Here is a 20181-nt window from a genome sequence, read left to right as displayed (position 1 = left end):
AGTGACTTGCAGGGAGCAGTGATAATACCAAGGTCTAGGTCTTGTTTTCTAACTGCCATTTTAGGGGAAAGCGGAGAAGCAATGCTTCTAGGGTCTAGGTCAATCATTAACATCCCCATAAAACAGATACATCCCATTCTCTAATAAAAAAAAAACCAGGTCTCTTTGGAGAAATGTTTGTTTCTAGAGTGACAGAAGGAAAATACATAATGGTCTTGGAATATTTTTAAATGCCAGAAAGTTAGGAAGCGACTCAAAAAATGATGGAAAGACTGAAGGATGGCTCAATGGCAAGAGCTGGAACATGTATAACAAAATAATGATCATATTCATTACCAAAGCAAAAGCAGAGGCTTCCATTGCTATGTGAAATCACAATATTCCTGTTCAGTATGAAGTGAATGATCAATCTCTGGTTCTGGGAACACTAGATTAATTTTCATATTTATTATGTAACAACATTCCCACTATTATTTTATTGCACAGAACCATAAAGTTAATGCAAGTAAGTTATATATTAAGTAAGCATTAAATAAGTAAATATTTATTTACTTATATTTACTGTAATTCAATAATGTCAGCATTATAGAAGAAATAATCACTTAAATACGATGTAGAAATAAGAGGATTTTCCAGACAAAAGTTAATGGATTTTGCTACCATCAGACTTACCCGATAAAAAGTGTTGAAAAGACTTCTTTTACATGAAGAAAAAAAGAACAAAAGGTACAAAACCTTAATCAAGGAGATAAATAGTAATACACAATCAGAAAGACTAGAGCTCAGAGTTAGAAGTGAAAGACTAGAGCTCAGAGGAAAACAATTCATCCAATAACAGATAAAAAGGCAGACACTACTATTCTCATTTCAATAGAATAGATTTTCAGCCAAAATATTTAGTAAGAGACAATGAAAGACATTTTATAATGATCAAGATGTCAACCCACAAAGAAGATATGTCATCAATATATATTAACACATCTCAAGATAGCCATTGGCATTCAAAAAGTACAAAAGATCCATATACCATCATTTACAGCAAAGGACAGATCATCCAAAATATTAACCAGAACATAATTTCTTTAAATGAAGTAATTGACAAGATGAGCTTAAGAGGTATATGCAGAAACTTTCATCCCAGAATAAATGAATAGTCAGTCTCAACTGCACCTGAAACATTTTCAGGAATAGTTCATATGTTGGGAACAAAATAAGGTTTTTTTTTTTTTGTGACACCTGGCGATGCACAGGGATTAATGCTGGCTCATGGACTCAGGAATTACTTCTGGCGGTGCATGTGGACCATATGGGATGCTGGGAATTGAGTCTGGGTTGGCTGCGTGCAAGGCAAACGCCCTACCCACTGTGCCATTGCTCCAGGCCCAAAATAGGTCTTAATAAATATGTAAAGACCAAAATAATTATCAAGCATCTTTTCTAATAGCAGTGGAATAGGACTAGTAATCAACAAAAACAAAATGAGAAAACCTTAAACACGAGTAGACTACATAACATCCTTCTGAATAACTCAGGTCAAGAGAGAAATTAAAATATTTCAGAGAGTAACAAAAACAAAGAGACAGGCTATCAGATCAAATCTTAAGTGAAACATCAAATCTTAAGAGGAAAGTTCATAGCAATAGAGACCTATACTAATAAATAAGAATTCTTTCAAATAAAATATCCTAATTGTATACCTGAAGCAACTAACTAGAAAGCAAGGAACAAATAGGACCAAAAATAAGCAGAATGGAGAAAATTAAAATTTTAAAAATAGTAAATTCCTGACTGGAGCGATAGTACAGCGGGTAGGGAGTTTGCCTTGCACTCGGCTGACCCGGGTTCGATTCCTCTGCCCCTCTCAGAGAGCCGGGCAAGCTACCAAGAGTATCCCGCCTGCACGTCAGAGCCTGGCAAGCTACCCGTGGTGCATTCGATATGCCAAACACAGTAACAACAGATCTCACAATGGAGATGTTACTGGTGTCGGCTCGAGCAAATCGATGAACAACAGGACGACAGTGCTACAGTAAATTCCTAGTGGAAATAAATTAAATGTAAAACAAAGGGATGAGTCTTATCTAGATAAAGAAACAAGACCTGAATAAAGAGAATCAGAAATGAAGGAGAATTTACAACTGAAACTTCAGATACAAAGGATCCTAAGAGACTATAGAAACATCCACATGTTAAAAAATATAAAATTTTTAGAGTTGTACAACTTTTCAATACTGAACCAGGACTAGAAATCCTGAACAGATCCATTGTAAGTACAAATATCAAAATAGTGATCAAAACAATTCCCTACGAACAAAAGTCAGAACAAGACAGCTTCATTAATGAATTATAAAACATTTTCAAAGAAGTAATACCCATCCTGATCAAATTATTCCAAGAAATACAAGAAGGTATAACACATCTAAACACATTCTAGAAAGTCATTAGAACTTTAATCCAAAACCTAAAATGGGTAGCACAAAACAAACAAATAAACAAACAAACAAAAAACTACAGATTATACAAATACACAACATACAGACTACAGATACACAAATCAACAAAAAGATAGATGAAAATCACACGGTCATATTATCACCATTACTGTCATCACTTCATCCCATTGCTCATTGATTAGCAATACTGGGCAACAGTAATGCCTCCATTGTGAGACTTGTTGTTACTTTTTTGGCATATCGAATACGCCACAGGTAGCTTGCCAGGCTCTGACGTGCAGGGGGGATACTCTCGGTAGCTTGCCGGGCTCTCTGAGAGGGGGGAGGAATCGAACCCGGGTCGGCTGCATGCAAGGCAAATGTCTTACCCGCTGTGCTATACTAATAGATGCTAAAAAAGTATCTGCTCAGAGTCAACATCTATTAGTGGTAAAATTGCTTAATAAACCATTTGAAATATAAGTAACATTTCTCAACATAATAAAGGCTGTATATGATAAACCCACAGCTAATATAACACTCATAGGTGAAAAACAAAGCTTTTCCCCTCAGATACAGAAAAAGATAGGACTTTACACTCCCATCACTACTTTCCAACACAATTTTGGAAGTATAGCCTGAGCAATTAGGCATGGAAAAAACATAAACAGAAATAAAAATTGAGAAATAAGTAAAGCTTTCACAGACATACAATGATGGGTAATATGTAAACCGTTGTTTCTGTGTGCCAATAAAACTTTATTTAAAAAAAAAGGAATGGACTAAATTTAGCCTGTTTGCCTAAGTCTGTACAGATTGTTTAGATTTGTGTAAATGTGAAAGTTCATTGATTCACTGCAATTTATATACTTTTCTCACTTTTATGGAAAACTTAAACAAAATTCACAAAACAAGGAAGTCAATGAGAAAATAACAAAACAGTAAACATAGAAGATAATTAGAATTCAATAGTTCACTTGTGGTACTTGTGAGATTTTCTTGCTTGTAAAGTTATTGCAGTATTTGAAACACTGCCAAGCCACCACATAAAGGCTTTTCAAGCAAGCAGTATACTAACAATATTGTTTATTTCTTTCTTTATGGGAGAAGAAACCATTAAGAGGCCTCAAAGTGGTCTGTTCTCTTATTAATAAATTCCTTTTTATTAAGTTTTATTATTAATGCCCAAATCAATTTCTTCAAGTTATATTATTCTGACATTCATAACTGAGACACTAAAAACATTATCAGACAGGACATAGGCAATCTAAGAAACATTAAAAATCTACTAACTGTATAACTCTTAATTTTCAGATTTGCCTAGAAAATAGAATACTTCTGAAAACTATTCATATTCCCTATCCCTATGGATATTTCTGCCACGAAGTTACAGAGCTAAAATAGAAAAGACCAATAACCGCTCAGTATATCTATGACGGGCTTTTATTAGCCCTTTTCTCCTGGGAGACAGAAAAAGGAAGAGAACATACACATGGTATCAGAAGAAGGCATTGTTCTTGCTTATTTATTTTTTATTTTTTGGTAGGGATGGGCCACACCAGGCTGTACTCAGAGCTTACTCAGGGCTCTGCGCACATGGGTCATTCCTGGTGGTGCTCAAGAGACCATATGGGAAGTCAGGGATCAAACCCAGGTTGGCTGTGTTCAAGGCCTTACCCACTGTACACTCTCTCTGGCCCAGTCCAGGCATTGTTCTAAGGTTTCTCCATGCGTGAACTCTTTTCATCAAAACAAAACCTTTATGAATATTGGGTCTTATTGTCTCCATTTTAGGGTTGAAAGATTTGATAAGGAAAGGTTAACTAATCGAGCAAATTTATACCATAAGATAAAGTGACAGGGCTGGGACTTGAACCCCGGTAATTTGCTTACAAAGTCCCTGCTCTGAAATGCAAGATCAAGTTTGGATCTGGTTACAGGGAAATGTGATTCCTTGAATGCAAGGGTATCACGGTATCACTGTTATTCCATTGTTCATCGATTTGCTTGAGTGGGCGCCCGTAATGTCTCCCTTTGTTCCTGTCCTGTGTTAGTGTAGCCCTATGTCGTACTGGGGGCTCTTTCAGGGTCAGGGGAATGAGGACTTTCACTGTCACTGTTTTTGGCATATCGAGTACGCCATGGGTAGCTTTCCAGTCAAGGGTAGCACTGTAGCACTGTCGTCCTGTTGCTCATCAATTTGCTCGAGAGGGCACCAGTAACATCTCCCTTGTGAGACTTGTTACTGTTTTTGGCATATCGAATATGCCATGGCTAGCTTGCCAGGCTCTGCCATGAGGGTAGGATACTCTTGGTTGCTTGCTGGGCTCTCTGAGAGGGGCAGAGGAATTAAACCTGGGTCAGCCAAGTGGAAGGCAAACACCCTACCCTCTGTGCTATAGCTCCAGTCCCCAGGCAAGGGTAGCACTGTATAAACAGTCCTAATTTCCTCCTACTGCCAGCTAAGAAAAAATGATCCCTGCTCTACTCGTTCATGATTTCCCCTCTACTGATTTACATTACAGCATCTCTGATGTTTTACTGTACTGATTGCCCCCCCCACCCCCGCCCCGCCCCGCTCCACCAAAGACTCTGGGACTGGGCCTTATTTCCTTTTAAGTGCCAAGCGGGGTGTCTGCCTGCATAGAACATGACTCGACATACATCTGCTGAGGAAGTGAATCAATCATTGCAGGAGTGATAATGCCGTGATAAAGGAGTGCATCAGTCACATCAAGAGTGATAATGTCTTCTATGAGTCACCAAATTTTCCCACTTGTTTTGTTTCCTGATGATTTCTCACCAGGAACTCAATGTCACGAATAGTTATTGCCTATTATCAGTCTAAATAAATAGTACTAATGATATAGCTTATTTATTTCAAATTTTACTATTCTTATCTTTTTTAAATTAAGACCAGGATTTACAAAGTTATTTGTAGTTTAATTTTAGGCACACAATGTTCCAGCACCAGTCCTACTACCAGTGTCAACTTCCCTACACCAGTGCCCCAAGGTTATCTATCCCCCATGCCTCCCACATTTATGAATTAAGATTATTTCTATTTTCTTTCCCAAATGGGTCATACCTAGCAGTGCTCAGAGCACCCAGGGCCACTTTAAGCAATACTTGGCCCATCCAGGTGATCTCTGCCTGTGCTTGAAAACTAGTAGGTCCACACCTGTAAGTGCTGGGCGTGAGAAGTGGGTCCACAGTGCCAGAACTGAATTCAGGGCCTCACCCATGCTAGGTTTGCACTTTATGACTAGGGTTCCCTCACTGGATTAAGCGGGTCTTCTTTGCATTTAGCACAAGAATCGAATCATGTCCTTACACACACACACACACACACACACACACACATACACATACACACACATAGTCAGTCTTGATGATAACAGGACCATGTTTAGTTATGTGAATCTAGAATTTTCATTTAAAATAGTATAAAGGAATTATTTTCATACTCATTTCTAAGTATTCGTCAAAGAGTCCGTAGGCATTCATTGGCTGAAGGTTGTAGTCCTTTTCCCACTGTGGGAAACTTATTTTCCTTTCAGGTCCATGTTCTTGTCGTACTTTTCTTCTAGTCCACCAATTCTGAATTAACCTGAACAAGAAGATTAACTTAGTATATATATGTATATATGTATATTTATATATGTACATATATGTGTGTATATATATAATTATAACTTTTCACAAGGCTAGAACACAAGAAAATAGTTAAAAAAAATTGTTTTTGGAGAGCCTGCCAAGGAAGTAAAGGCCTGAATGAGGAAGACAGTAGCAATGGAGGAACTACTTCGAGGAACTGTGAACAGGTGACTGACAAGCTTCTTTGAACTAGCCGTGGAACCATCTTATGGTCTCCATTGCACAGAGGCCTGACAACATCTCTGAACCAATCCCCGCAGTGCCAAGGCAACAATGACATGTGCCCAGAGCCGGATTTGGTCTCCCAAGGCCTGTGGTCACCTCCTCATAGTTAGTACAGTTTTACTTAAGGGGCTTGAAGGTCTGGGAACTTGAAACCTGTGTCCCATTTCCTCTCTGGGCACAGGAAGCCTGTAGCGCCACGCTGGCCCTCCACAGCTCCCCCTACTGAGCGCGGCAGGCTAGGCAATGTTCCACACCTTATCATGTGGAGGGGGGCTGGGAAGATGGGGGTGGCTGGAACTGTGTGCTTCAGCGGGGAAGGAGAATGTTGAGTAGTATCTGAGAGTCAAATGCCAAAAAATAGTGAAAGAAAATAAGGAATAGGGTGTCTGACGACTATATAATTTTGTCCTGAAGATAAAATACAGTGCCCATGATTTGTAGGACATCGTGGTAAATTATGGCTTACACCTAAAGTATATTATAAAGCTGCCAATTTTCAAATACTATGTGTTATTCTTGGTATCCCAAAGAGGAATCAAAAGAGCTATATAGGGAATATCATGTCTCACTCAAGTGAGAGAAGGAATCCGGAGTTCTGACTTCTGTCGATGGTCAAAAATCAGGGATGCTGTCTCGTTTGCCAAGGCATCAAAAATCAGATGGGCCGGTCATGTAATGCGATTCAGAGACGACCGCTGAACTAGAGCTGTTACCGACTGGGTTCCACGGGACATCAGAAGACCTCATGGCCGCCCACCAACTAGATGGTCAGATTTCTTCATCAAATCTCTGAATGAACGATTTGAGGCTCTTGTTCCTGGAGCCAACAGATATCATTGGGCTGCACTAGCTCTCGACAGGGACAAATGGAGACGTTACTGGCGCCCGCTCAAGCAACTCAAAGATCAACGGGACTACAAGTGATACAAGTGATGTGTTATCCTTAAAAAGTTCCACTGAAAAGCTCAGTCATTTGGAGTATGTTTTTTTAAAAAAGATGAAAAATAGGAAACTCTAGGTGCTGATAGGCCAGGAGGTTGGAGGATGACTAAAAGGAGACTCCTTGAAGGCAAGCAAGTTTCATTCAACGTCTGGGCTGCCTGGCCCTCTGGGTACCCCACAAAGGTACTTTTTATTTAAATTACTAAGGTAATTCCTGCTCATCTGGAACTCAGAGCTGCAGATTTATGTCCCTGTAAAAACTTAACCGACCAGAACTGGACAAAGAGTAGAACTCAAGGCAATCCTCACAAAGACAGCACAAGGCTTTGTCTTTGTGACGGACACAGCTCTTTACCCTCCTGTGCTAATATTTCTTACTAGTGAGGGCATGCTTATTTATGCCTAGTTTCTTCCTTGAATCTTTAAACTTTTATAAGGAGAGAAGTTAAGTTTCTTTTCTTTACAGGCTGTTTGATTAAAAAGAAAAATTCCTGATTGATTCTGTGACAAATAACTAAAGACTTGCAGTGTTGGAGCAGAGAGGGGCAAAGCAATTAAAAGAAAATCAATGAAAACAGCTTCAAGCAAATATCCAGCTTTTAGAGGCCCACAGAGACTTCTTCAAAGAATATTTGGCTTTCGTTCATGTGACTTGTAATTGAATCTTCCAAGAGAGCTAATGTTGATTATTATCACGAGCTCCTCTGGAAGCACTGAATACTTAACTCCAGGATTCACTCTGGCTTACCTGTGAAGTCTGCCCGGCTTATCTTACTTGCTACACCTAGGAAACCTAATAATTAGCAATGCTGCCCCTCAGCCATAGAGATCTAAGGTACTTACGGGTAGCCAAGTTCCATGAAATTATTCCAGGTCTGCTTTAGCACCATTATAATACCCATTTGCATACAGAGATCAATAAGGCATCCACTAGGGTGGCACTGCAAGTTAATCACACACAGAAACCCAAGAATGAGTGGAGAGGAACAAGGGCAGGGCGGTCTCTAAACTGCACCAAAGTACTCTAAGCTTAAGGAATAGCTGGGAAAACCAGGACTGAGGGGAGAATACAGACCTCTTCTAGTCTCCACCTGTTGATCAGCCTCAAGTAGGCACCTGGGTGTCCTGTAAATCTTCAACAAACAGAAAAACAAACCATTAGCAACCTGCTAGCCTAAGCCTCCAGAGACTATGATCTTCTCGTCAGCAACTTCTCCCATGAAAATTCTCTCCATGTTAAGTCGCTAATATAGGGAACTTGGAATCTTCTCAGAGCTGTCATCACTGTAGCTTCTGAAACTTTTTGGGGTACGGGGTGGGGAGTCGGGGTGATTGCTCTTTGGGCCCTTTTATCTGGCTGCTAATCACAGTGGCCAGTTTTCACGGCTTCCTGTCATCCTTGAACATTTTTCAGGTGAACATGAAATGGTCTGGTCTGTGAGAGCGGGGGTGGATGGTGAGGGTCTGGGGGGCGGACTTAAAGGCTGTCTGAGCCTTCTGAATCTGAGTGATGCTGTCTTTGAAAAAAATGCATCAGGGCTGAAGTGATAGAATAGCAGGTAAGGCACTGGCCTTGCAAGCAGCCCACCAAGGTTTGACTCCTGGTCCCTTGCATGGTCCCCTGAGCACCGCCAGGTATGATTCCTGAGTGCAGAACCAGGAGAAACTCGTGAGCATCACCAAAAACCAAAATCCCAAAATGAACAAATGCATCAGTAGCATTTGCTAGTAAAGGAGCTTTCAAGCACGGCGGAGTGACTGCAGCCACCTACGCCCATCCCCGGTCCTGCACGGCTTCTCCCCTCAGAGACAGCATGTCCTGTCTGAAGAAGGCCTGGGCCACGGAGTCTGTCTGCAACCTTCCGTGCTGTATTAGAAGTGACCCAAGTTCCCATGTCCCCCCTTTCCGGCCTGCTGTCCTTCTCTCTGCTGCGACGTGAGGCTTGGAGCACATGCTCTGAGGGGTGCACTCCAGGGCGGATTCAGGGCTGCACCTTCCATGCCTTTCCACATCAAACCATCCTGCTGCTGCGAGTGGCAGGAAAGATGCACAGGGACTTGTGTGTGTGTGTGTGGGGGGTGGCATTCTTGGGGGTGGGAAGGGAGAGGAGTAAGCTCATTTCTTTTCTTTTTTAAAATTTAGTTTTTACTGAGTGACCATGAAATACAGTTACCCATCCCTCCCCCAGTGTACATTTTCCACAGCCAATGGCCCCAGTTTCCCTCTCCCCACCACCCCCTACCACTCAGGCTGCCTCCAACACAGGCACTTTTCTTCTTTCTCTGTCTCTGTCTCTCTGTCTCTGTCTATCTGTCTGTCTCTTTCTCTCTCTCTCTCTCTCATTCTCTCTCTCTGTCCCTCTCTCTCTTTCCCTCTCCTTTTGGGCATTATGATTTGCAATACAGATACTGAAAGGATGTCATACATATCCCTTTACCTCCTTTCAGCACTCAGTTCTTGTCCAGAGTGACCATTCCCAACCACCTTCGTAGTGGTCCCTTCTCTATCCCAACTGCCTTTCCCCCAAGCCCTTGAAGCAGGGAGGAAGCTCATTTCTTTGAAACTTGGCATAAAGCACCCTAAAAGAAGGACTTCTAAGGCACCCGTGGTCAGTGACCTCCCCAGGGGTCCATCCCAGAGCCCGGCAGGTGAGGGGCGCGGGGTGCCCTTACCTTCCGAGGAAGAACGCGATGTAAAACGTGGAGCTGTTCAGATTAACGAACTGAAAGAGAAACATTTTCAGGGTGAAGCTGTTCTCCCACTCGGACTCCGTGCGAGGCTGTTCTGTGGGTGAGAGAAGAACAGAGCTGGGAAGGCTGTGACGGGACCCCCTCGCAGCCCTCTCTTTCTGCCCACCATTTCCTGGGGGTCCCCAGGAAATGCAAGGGACCCGGGCTTGCTTGGAGAAGGCGCGGGGGGGGGGTAGAAAGGTCCCTCTATGGAACCTTCCAGTTGGCAGCCCAGCCCAGTCGGGCGGGAGGTGAACAGTGGGACAGTCTGTTGCAGAGAACTTACAGATGGGACAGCCAGGCTGAAGGAACCTCATTTCCAGGCGTGGCTCTTGGCCCCAGCCTGCCTTATATTTTATTTTACTTTTTATTTAATCACCATGAGACACAGTTACAAAGTTGTTTATGATTGGGTTTCAGCCCACAATATTCCAACACCCATCCCGTCACCAGTGTACATTCCCCACCACCCATATCCTCAGTTTCCCTCCCACCAGCCTACCCTCAAGCCTGCCTCTATGGCAGGAACTTTTCTTCTCTCTCTTTCTCTCTCCCCTCTCCCTCTGTGTATTATGGTCTGTAATATAGATACTGAAAGGTTACCATGTCTATCCCTTTACCTCCTTTCTAGCTCTCATATTTCTGGTCCAGAGTGATCCTTTCCAGCTACTATTGTCATCGTGGCCCCTTCTTTATCCTAACTGCTCCGTCCCCCACCATTTGTGGCAAGCTTTCAACCATGGACCAGAACCTAGTCCTCCGCGTCCTTATTTTTGGGCCTTCTGTCTTTGCATATGTCTCATAATATGTTTTTTATATCCCACAAGAGAGCGATCATTTCATGGCTGTCCCTCTCCGTCTGACTCATTTCACTCAGCATGATACTCTCTGTGTCCATCCACTTATAAGCAAACTTCACGACTTCATTCTCCCTAGAGGCTGCACAGTATTCTATTGTGTAGATGTACCATAGTTTCTTTATTCAGTCATCTGTTCTCGGGCACTTGGGTTGTTTCCAGATTCTGGCTAGTGTGAATAGTCCTGCCCATCTTTGGTTCTTAGTTTCTGCCCAGGGGGTAGAACATGAGTAGGATCAGGTACATCCTAGCTCCTAATAATTCCTTGTTCCCGGCTCCTATTTCTGGTGTGATGCCAGTTGCTGCTGGATGAGAAGTCAAATGCTGTCTCAGAGAGCTGAGAGTATCTGACTTCTAAGCCTGTCATGCTCAGACACCACCCTCATGAACAAGAGCCAAAGAGATGAGCTTATCTTGAAGAACATTCACTGTACATCACTCCCTGTCTCTTACAATTTCTTGGAAATTCTCATCTTCTTAGATTTCAACACCCACAAGTCAAATTCTCATTAGGCCCTGTGATATGAGTTAAATGACATATCCCTTGTCCAATGCTGTGCTTTTTAGGGCAGATGCATTTATCCTATCTCAGAGCTGTATCGTCACCTCAGGCCATGTCAGAGGAATAAAACAGGCTGCAGAAGCATCTTCACTGTTTCCACCTTCCCTGGGCTGCTAATTGTTCATTGGCCACTTTACTCCTTCAATATAAATTTTATGCGCTATATAACTCAAAATGAGTCCTGGACTCCCATCTGAGAAGGAAGGGGAAAAACTAGAGCCTGATTTTAAAGGGTTTAGTGTCAATTGCTGAACAAGGCTGTGCTTCCCCTGAGTAAAATGAGCAAAGATGTTGAACTTTATTTCATCGTGGCTTCTGAATTCTTGGTGCCATCAGCAGGTCTCGTCAGCTGGAAAGGTTCCCAGAAGCACCACCCACAGACACAGCAGGGCTCTCCCTCAGCTGGCACCACTGCCCACCTGGATCAAGGCCTTCCATTGAATATAATATTGATGGGTGGTTACCTCTTTTGTGGTTGTAAACCCTTCTCATCTTTTCATCTTTTAAATCATCCTTGCCAAAGGCCGAAGTGCTGAAGATCTCTCTAACATTAAAGGAGCCAGGCAAAGAACTGATTCTGGATCCAGTCATTAGAGAATTATTAATTGTCACTGTCACTGTCATCCCATTGCTCATGGATTTGCTCGAGTGGGCACCAGTAACGTCTCCATTTTGAGACTTGTTGTTAACTGTTTTTGGCATATCGAATACGCTATGGGTAGCTAGCCAGGCTCTGCCATGTGGGCAAGATACTCTCGGTAGCTTGCCGGGCTCTCCGAGAGGGGTGGAGGAATTGAACTCGGGTCGGGCACGTGCATGGCAAATGCCCTACCGCTGTGCTACCGCTCCAGCCCCAGAGAATCATTAAATCTCAATCAATCATTCTGCATTATAATCATTGTTTGTTCGAGCGGGCACCAGTAACATCTCTCATTGAGAGACTTATTGTTACTGTTTTTGGCATATCCAATATGCACAGGTAGCTTGCCAGACTCTGCCGTGCAGGCTCCATACTCTCAGTAGCTTGCCGGGCTCTCTGAGAGGGGCGGAGGAATCGAACATGGGTTGGCCTCGTGAAAGGCGAAAGTCCAACCGTTGTGCTATCGCTCCAGCCCATAATCATTGTTATGAATATAAATATTTTTGAGATTTCTTTCCTCCTTCAGACAAGCTACATAATATACTAGAACAAGATATGTGTGGAATCATGCCACTTTCTCAAACTTTATAATGTGGCTAATCATTAATAAAATGGGGACTGCTTAACTTGAAGGTATGGAGAATCCATAGGGTTTCTATCTGGCTGTCAGGCTGTTTGGTGCTTGATCAAGTCAGAGAGATGCTCTGAAGTGTGACTTCTGAGTAAAGTTATTTCTGAGAATTTCAGGGATGGTTAGCCTGGCTCTATTTCTGGTAAAAGGCTTTTAGTCAGTGGAACAGTTGACTTTGCTGTGATATGTCATGAAAAGGGCTGGAGTGATAGCACAGATGGTAGGGCGTTTGCCTTGCACACAGCCAACCCAGGTTCGATTCCTCTCAGAGAGCCCAGCAAGCTACCGAGAGTATCTCGCTCACACTGCAGAGCCTGGCAAGCTACCTGTGACATATCCTATATGCTAAACACAGTAACAACAAATCTCACAATGAAGACGTTACTGGTCGAGCAAATCAATGATCAATGGGATGACAGTGACTGTGACAGTGATGTCATGAAAACTTCGTAGATGTTTAACTGCATGAACGTTGGAGATCATAGCACAGAAATTACTCTTCCTTTTTTTTAATTCCTAAATTACTCTTCTAATACAGAAGAATTACTCTTCAAAGTAATTCAAGACATGTTAGATACAAGCAGTTTTGTGGTGCTGTGATTTTTGTGCATCAAGAGAAAACTCTTTTGAAAATATTTTTAAGAGTTTATCTGCATAAACATTAACATTTGGGGGAGGTGCTGAACCAGAAGTTATCAGCACATTCTACCACAGGAACTTATCGCCAGGTTTGATAGCACAGATGCACAAACAGCAATTCTTGGGGCAAGTGTATTGTCAGATTGGGGACTAGTGATGTTGGGGATTAGGGTTCCATTTGCTTCTGGAACCTACCAGGGGACCAGAGTCACCTCAGTCCTATGATCTCCTGTTCAATCAACACAACAATTCCTGCTGCCCAACACTAGGTTTCCCCCTATTTCTCACTGTACTAAACAGCCATAAATGACCACACTCCTTCAGGCCTTTCCAGTCTTTAAATTCTATTTTTCCTGGGTCCCATTGTTTGTGCTCATTGTTTGTTTCAGGAGTGCTTTCTAACTTTTCAAAAGTTAGCTGTCAATTTGAGACCAGGATAAAAGTGCCAGTCTCTCTCCACCACAATCCACAGCCCATCCCCCACCCACTGTGTCCTCCACACCCTGAAATCTCAATACTGGCACCCAGATCCTAGAGTTACCTGCACACTGGTTCTGTCTGTTCTCAAACATTGTAGGAACCTCTACTTTATACTGGTGGAAGGAAGTTGACACTAGTGTTGGGATTGGTGTTGGGATATTTTATGTCTAACATTCATCTATCAACAACTTTGTAAATCACAGCCTTTTAATTTAGTGAAGATAAATAAACTATTAAAAAAGAACATCTAATTTAAGTGACACTAGCTCATGAAAGATCATAAGTTTTAGGTAGAAATGGTCACTGCTGTTCCAACTCAGTCATATCTAAAATGTCTCCGTGAGGTCAAAGAATAAATTATATATAGCAGTTGAAAATGAAAGAAATTTTATTTTCAGTAGTAGTTAGAAAATGAATATTTGAAAAGATACTTTCCATATAATAATATTTCGTACTGTTATAACATGAAATGAAAAGGGTCCCACTTACCTAAGTTTGTCAAAAGAAGAGCAACTTTTTCATAGAGCTGTAAAACAAATGATATCTATTCAGTAAATGAGCTACAGATGTTCTGAAATATATGATTAGAAAGGACATAGGTAATCAAATCAGAAGCAAAAATTATTTTTTACCATTAACTGCTCAAAGAATGGAAATATTGTGAAACATTGTGTCCTTTTTTGCTATTTGAAAAAAAATCTCATTGACTCCCACAATGTCAATCAACAAATAGTGGGGGTGTGGCCCTGGGAGAGAAGGCAGGTCAGATCAGAGGGGACATAAATAAGGGTGGAGGGTCAGGGACACTTCAGTGGTGGTGGTAAGCAATAGCTTTCTATAGATCACTATAGACTTAAACACTATTGTAACCCTTTTACCTAAACTATAATTTTAAAAATTCTCACTTCTAATTGTGGGGTCAATAGTTCTGCATCAACAAGGATTGTTCCCACTAACAACCCGTTTGTTAGATGATGTAAAACAAGTCATAACATGTTTTGCATCTGCAATGAGAATCTCTCTAAGACTGCTTCGGAGAGGAAGACTGCCCTACTGTTGCTTTTTTTAGAGTATTTGACTTTCTAGACTATAGCACTGATAAATACTGATGGATAGCAAAGTGGTCAAGATTATTGGAAACTCTCAAGCTTTTATACAAGGTTACTTCAATGTGTGAATCCTTAACTAACTCAGAAACCTGGTAAACGGAGGGGCCTGTGAGGGAAAGGAGGGTCTGGGAAGGAGTATGTGAGTGTGTGTGTGTGTGTGTGTGTGTGTGTGTGTGTGTGTGTGTGTCCACATGGATAACCCCATACATTCAAAACAAACCAACTCTAGGAAATTTCCCGGGTAAGATACAACTTGGAAAATAAAACTGTGGAGTAGGTGCTAGTGGTAGAATAAGAAACAATAAAGGAAAAGAAAAATGAATCAAATGGATATATAAAAATATAAAAGTTAAGATCGCATTTAGGCTAGAGAAGTGAAAATGTACTGATTCCCGTACTGGTGATTCGAGCTTGAACAGTTGTTAGTCAGCTCGTGGGCCTGGGCATGTTCTTTTGCCTGTTCTTCAGATGTTCATGTGGTTGAGGATGGTTAAGAATGGGCACTGCATTCTCTCATCTCCGAGTAACTTCATTATCTAACATTTCTGCCAATTACAAAATCTGGCTCAGATTGTATGTCTTAAAAATTTCAGCAATGACTGTGGTTTTATTAAGATATAATTAATATGGTCATAGTACCAAATTTTGTATGGAGTCTAATGTTAATAGAGACCTTAATAAAAAAAATCCTTTGGGCATAGGTAAGTTAGACATCTCAATTTTTCACAGAAATGACATACTGATAACCAACAATGTAGAACAAGTACTATAGTTGAACATGTTTTAATATTACAAAGGTAAAGAAATTTACTTACATAATTATGGAAAATTAGATTCAAGTGGTGAGACAAAGTCTCAAAAATTAAATTTTTGACTCTCTACCCTTGATACATTCACATTCGTAAACATTTGTCAGTGTGACTTTCCCTGAAATATTCTGCCTCTAAGACCTTGGCAACAGATTATATAGCATCATTATTATCAGTTGGTCACTGAAAAGAGTCTCTTGCCCGCACGCCTGGCTGTCTTCCCCGGGGCCCCTTGGAGGGGATGGGCTCCAGCTTCCCTCTCCACCCCGAGAAGAGCTCCCGGCAGCCAAAGACCACCAGAACCTAGCTACAGCCATGCTCGAGGCCCCTCTCCACATGTTCGGACAGGTCTCAAGCATGAAGGTACCTACAGAGGAACCAGGTGTGTGTAATCCCATCAATAGCCAACATCCAGAGACTTAAAAGCAAGCTCCCAGAAGCTATAAGATATCTTATAGCCTACTTCTACCTCTGGGAGAAACTGGCAAGCTTCTGAGAGTTTCCTGCCCACATGGGACAGCCTTGCAAGCTTCCCATGGTGTATTCATATGCTGAATCCAGTAACAAGCTGGATCCCATTCCCCTGACCCTGAAAGAGCCTCTAGTGTGACACTGTTGGGAGGGCCCAGTCGATAGAGACTTCTAAGATCTCACAGAAAGGACGAATTGAGAGGTTAATGAGTCCGCTCGAGAAATCGACGATTAACGGGATTTCCTGATTGTGATCGTGACTAAAAAAAGAAGTAATTTTAGAAAGGAAGAGCACAGGAGTCAAAGTCATGAATATTTTGAAAAATAGGAATGTTTGTGTATATACGAACAGGATCCTCTAGTTTCTGTAAACACTTTACAAATATTCTGGAGATACAGAGAAGATGAACAGGGAGGCTTGGGGCAGAATACAGGCAGAAAGGGCACAGACCCACGGGAGAGACGGGCTGGCACCCAGCAGAGAGCTTCAGGTGACCAGTTTCTCAAAAGGGTTTGATTTCACATTAGGCAGCTGAAATCGAAAGGATGGATGCTTTGCTCTGATAAGAGCAGTAGAAAATCCAGGTTTCCAAACTTCATGCCAAAATTCTACCTGTTAACGGTAGGTTCTGATCCAAAAAAAATGTGCAAAAGAAGTTATACGCAGTTCTAATTTGATCTTCTCAGCCTGATCAATGTAGGTGAGTTAGTTCTGATGGAAAACATATTTTCTACTGTTTTGGAAAAAGACATTGTAGGTTTTTGCTATATACAATATAATGCAAGATCTGATTCATATCAGTGGAACTGAATAGAACAGATGAAAATAATGCTGTCTCCTCAGAGGATATATCTTTTGCTGACATTTATAGCTTATAACCACCATATTGAGATGTACTCTGGCTTACAAGTGAAGTAAAATGGAATTGAAACAGTCTAATAAGAAACAAAAAAATCCATATGATTCACTCAATTTTTAAATAATTTTCAAGACATGGCATAAAGAACCAGCAAATGTTCCTTCACTAGTCATTAAGACACATAATATTTTGTTAGCAAACAGAATACTTTTGACAAGTATCATAAATATTGTTATGAAAGTACATACTACACAGAAAAACACAAATCATCTCTGCTAGAAAACAGACATCCATAGAGATTTCTTCTTTAGCTAGGCTTGGAAAATTCTATCAAAAAAAAATAAAGAAATAAAGAAAAAAAGAGAAAAATAAAGAAAGAGAAAAAGAAAGAAAGAAAGAAAGAAAGAAGACATTTGGTATAGAGAAATTATATTATAAAAATATTACGGGCTTTCATAAACTTAAGTTAGCCAATAGAAGAAAGGTACTTTATCCAAGAAATGAATATTGGCTGAAGAGATAGTACAATGAGTTGGGCATCTGCCTTGTGTGGCCAAGCCATGTTCAATCTCTGGCAGCATATGGCCCCTCAAGCATCACTGTGATTAATTTCTGAGTGCAGAACCAGGAGTAAACCCTGAGCACAGCCAGGTGTGACCCCTTCTAACAATAAATAAATAAAAATAAAAGAGCATTAATGTTTGGGAATGATGTACCAAAAAGAGAGCATAAGTCATTCCTTGTTTTTTGAGATCAGGACACTGAGAGAATTCAGCATCCAGGGAAAGAGGCTGGTAACACCCCCTGAACCTCACAAACACTGACAGCAATCTACGTGGACACTGGGACAGATAGCAGAGAGAGAGGGTACCTCAAAGGCAGTGGTGTGCTGGTGAGGTTAGGACAAAGATGAGAAGATTGTTCTTGTGCCAACCAAAGGCACAGGGAAGGGACAGCGGAGATGGAGTGAAGGCCTGTGCCCTTGACTCAGGAGAGCAGATAATCTGAGACTACAGAATACATTCCCTATTCTCAGTCCTCAGAATCCATCGCAGTTTGGGGAAGGACACTGAGAGCAGAAAGGCTGCTGAGTCCCAGATCTGGGCTTCCAAACAGAAGGGACACTGTCAGGGACATGCATCTCACAAAAGCAGCGAGGTCCCTGCCACACCCCTTCTTCCTTCACAGATGCCCCTGGTCCATTGTACCCCAGTTTACCTGGTGCCACAGAGGCAAGTGGGAAGAATAGTATAAGCTAAGACATAGCGCCATCTGCTGGAAAAGAAAACATGTACAATTAAGTCCTGAGTTACTTAGATGTAGATTTTAATCAAAGAGTAAGGAATAATAATAATAATAATAATAATAATAACAATGTTTTAAATTAGAAACAAGCCATTGGGCAGACAAAAGCAAATTCTAACAGGAAAGTAGAGAACTTCAAAGTAATATGACATCATAAAGAGAGAATGACAACTCATCAGAAAACAAACATAATAACATGGAAGAGGTTGACTTAACCAATAGAAAATTCAAAACAAGTATCATGAAGAAACCCAAAGAGATACAAGAAAGCTCAAGGAAGCAATTAAATTAGTTCTGGAGTATAATTAGTGAGCAGAAAGTGGAAACTAGGTTACAAATAAGAGATCAACAGATTCAGCATGTAAAGAACTCAATAACAAGTTTTATAACTCCATAGAAAACTATATAAATAGAAAAGATCTAATGAACAAATCAGTGAGTCAAAGATAGAAATGATTCAAATGGAAAAAACGAGAGAAATAATATATAAATTTACGAAGAAACACAACAGGAAGTAGACAACCCCATTAGGAAATCATAAGAGTAATAGCTATCCCAAAATGTTAGAGAAGAAGAGGTATTGAGCGTTTATTCAAAGAAATAATAGCTGAGGCTACTACACATGTGTGAAAGACACTGAATATGCCTATTCACAAACTAAGACACCTTGTTTAGAAGTTAGTAGTGTTTAAACTTACTATATCTTTGAATTGGTAGCTGAAAACGACTGATGAAAATATTAGACATACACCAAGATACATGTTAATGAAACTATCAAATGTCCAATACAAATAAAAACTAATTAAGGTAGTTAGGGGTAAAGTAAGTAACATAAAGATATTACCATTAGGCCTTTTCATTAGATTTTTTTTTAACAGAAACATTTTAATCTAGGATAAGGTGGAATGAAACATTAAATATCTATCTATCTGTCTGCTTGTCTGTCTGTCAGTCTATATAAACCAACAGCCAAGAATACACTAATAAAACATACTTGTAGCAATTGGGATAGAGAGGGGACCATCATGACACTCTGGATAGGAACTGCATGCTGAAAGCAGGTAGATGAACAAACATGATAACCTCTCAGTATCTGTGTTGCAGACCATAGTGCCCAGAGGAGGGAAGGTGTGAAGAAAAGAGAGAGAGAGAGAGAGAAAGAGAGAGAGACAGACAGACAGAGAATAGAGGCAGGTTGAGGAGCGGGTAGCCAGAGGGAAACTGGGGTCATTGGTGGTGGGAAATGGACACTGGAGGAGGGATGGATGTTGGACCACTGTATGACTGAAACCCAATTATGAACAGCTTTGTAACTGTGTATCTCACAGTGACTCAATTACAAAAATAAAAATGAATAAAAAACATGCTTATAGAGATGGATGAGAGAAATGGAGCCTTCCTAAAATAAGCAAAAGCTAAAGGAAGTCACCACATCATAACACCTGAATGAGACAAACTAACAGGAGCTCTTCTATTTGAATTGACAAAAAGAGCGTTCACAAAAAATTTGAATGAGGCAGTAAAAATAAATTCAGGGAAAAAAAGAAAAAAATGGTACGAGCCAGCTGTCATCTATCAATAATCACCTAAAATGTAAATGGACTTAATTCACTAATAAATGGGCACAGGAGAGCTGGATGGATTAGATAAAATTCTATACTGCCTTAGCAAGTTGACTTAGCTAGAAAAAAAAACACAGACTTGAAGAAATTGAAAATGGTTCTCCAAGTGAATAGAAAAAATTTTTAAAGGGAGTAACTGTTTTATTTAGATAAAAATAGACTTACAAGAGCCAGAGCGAGAGTACAGAGGGTAGAAGGTTTTGCCTTTCA

General features: G+C 40.8%; 1 protein-coding gene across 4 annotated transcripts in view; it reads right to left on the bottom strand.

Moving 5' to 3' along the window:
• The window catches only part of ANO4 (anoctamin 4), a 439919-nt gene that overhangs the window by 25621 nt on the left and 394117 nt on the right, over positions 1-20181 (bottom strand). For all 4 annotated transcript variants that reach the window (XM_055118276.1, XM_055118277.1, XM_055118278.1 and 1 more), the window contains 5 exons: positions 14285-14321; positions 9930-10041; positions 8332-8389; positions 8100-8197; positions 5900-6042 (listed from right to left, as the gene is read on the bottom strand). In XM_055118276.1, the coding sequence (XP_054974251.1) occupies positions 5900-6042; positions 8100-8197; positions 8332-8389; positions 9930-10041; positions 14285-14321 (448 nt within the window). The remainder of the gene's footprint in view (positions 1-5899; positions 6043-8099; positions 8198-8331; positions 8390-9929; positions 10042-14284; positions 14322-20181) is intronic.

Source organism: Sorex araneus, chromosome 10 (assembly GCF_027595985.1).
Source record: "Sorex araneus isolate mSorAra2 chromosome 10, mSorAra2.pri, whole genome shotgun sequence".
Taxonomy (NCBI): Eukaryota; Metazoa; Chordata; class Mammalia; order Eulipotyphla; family Soricidae; genus Sorex; species Sorex araneus.
Note: the sequence above shows the minus strand (reverse complement) of the source record. Positions and strands in the feature narration are given on the sequence as shown.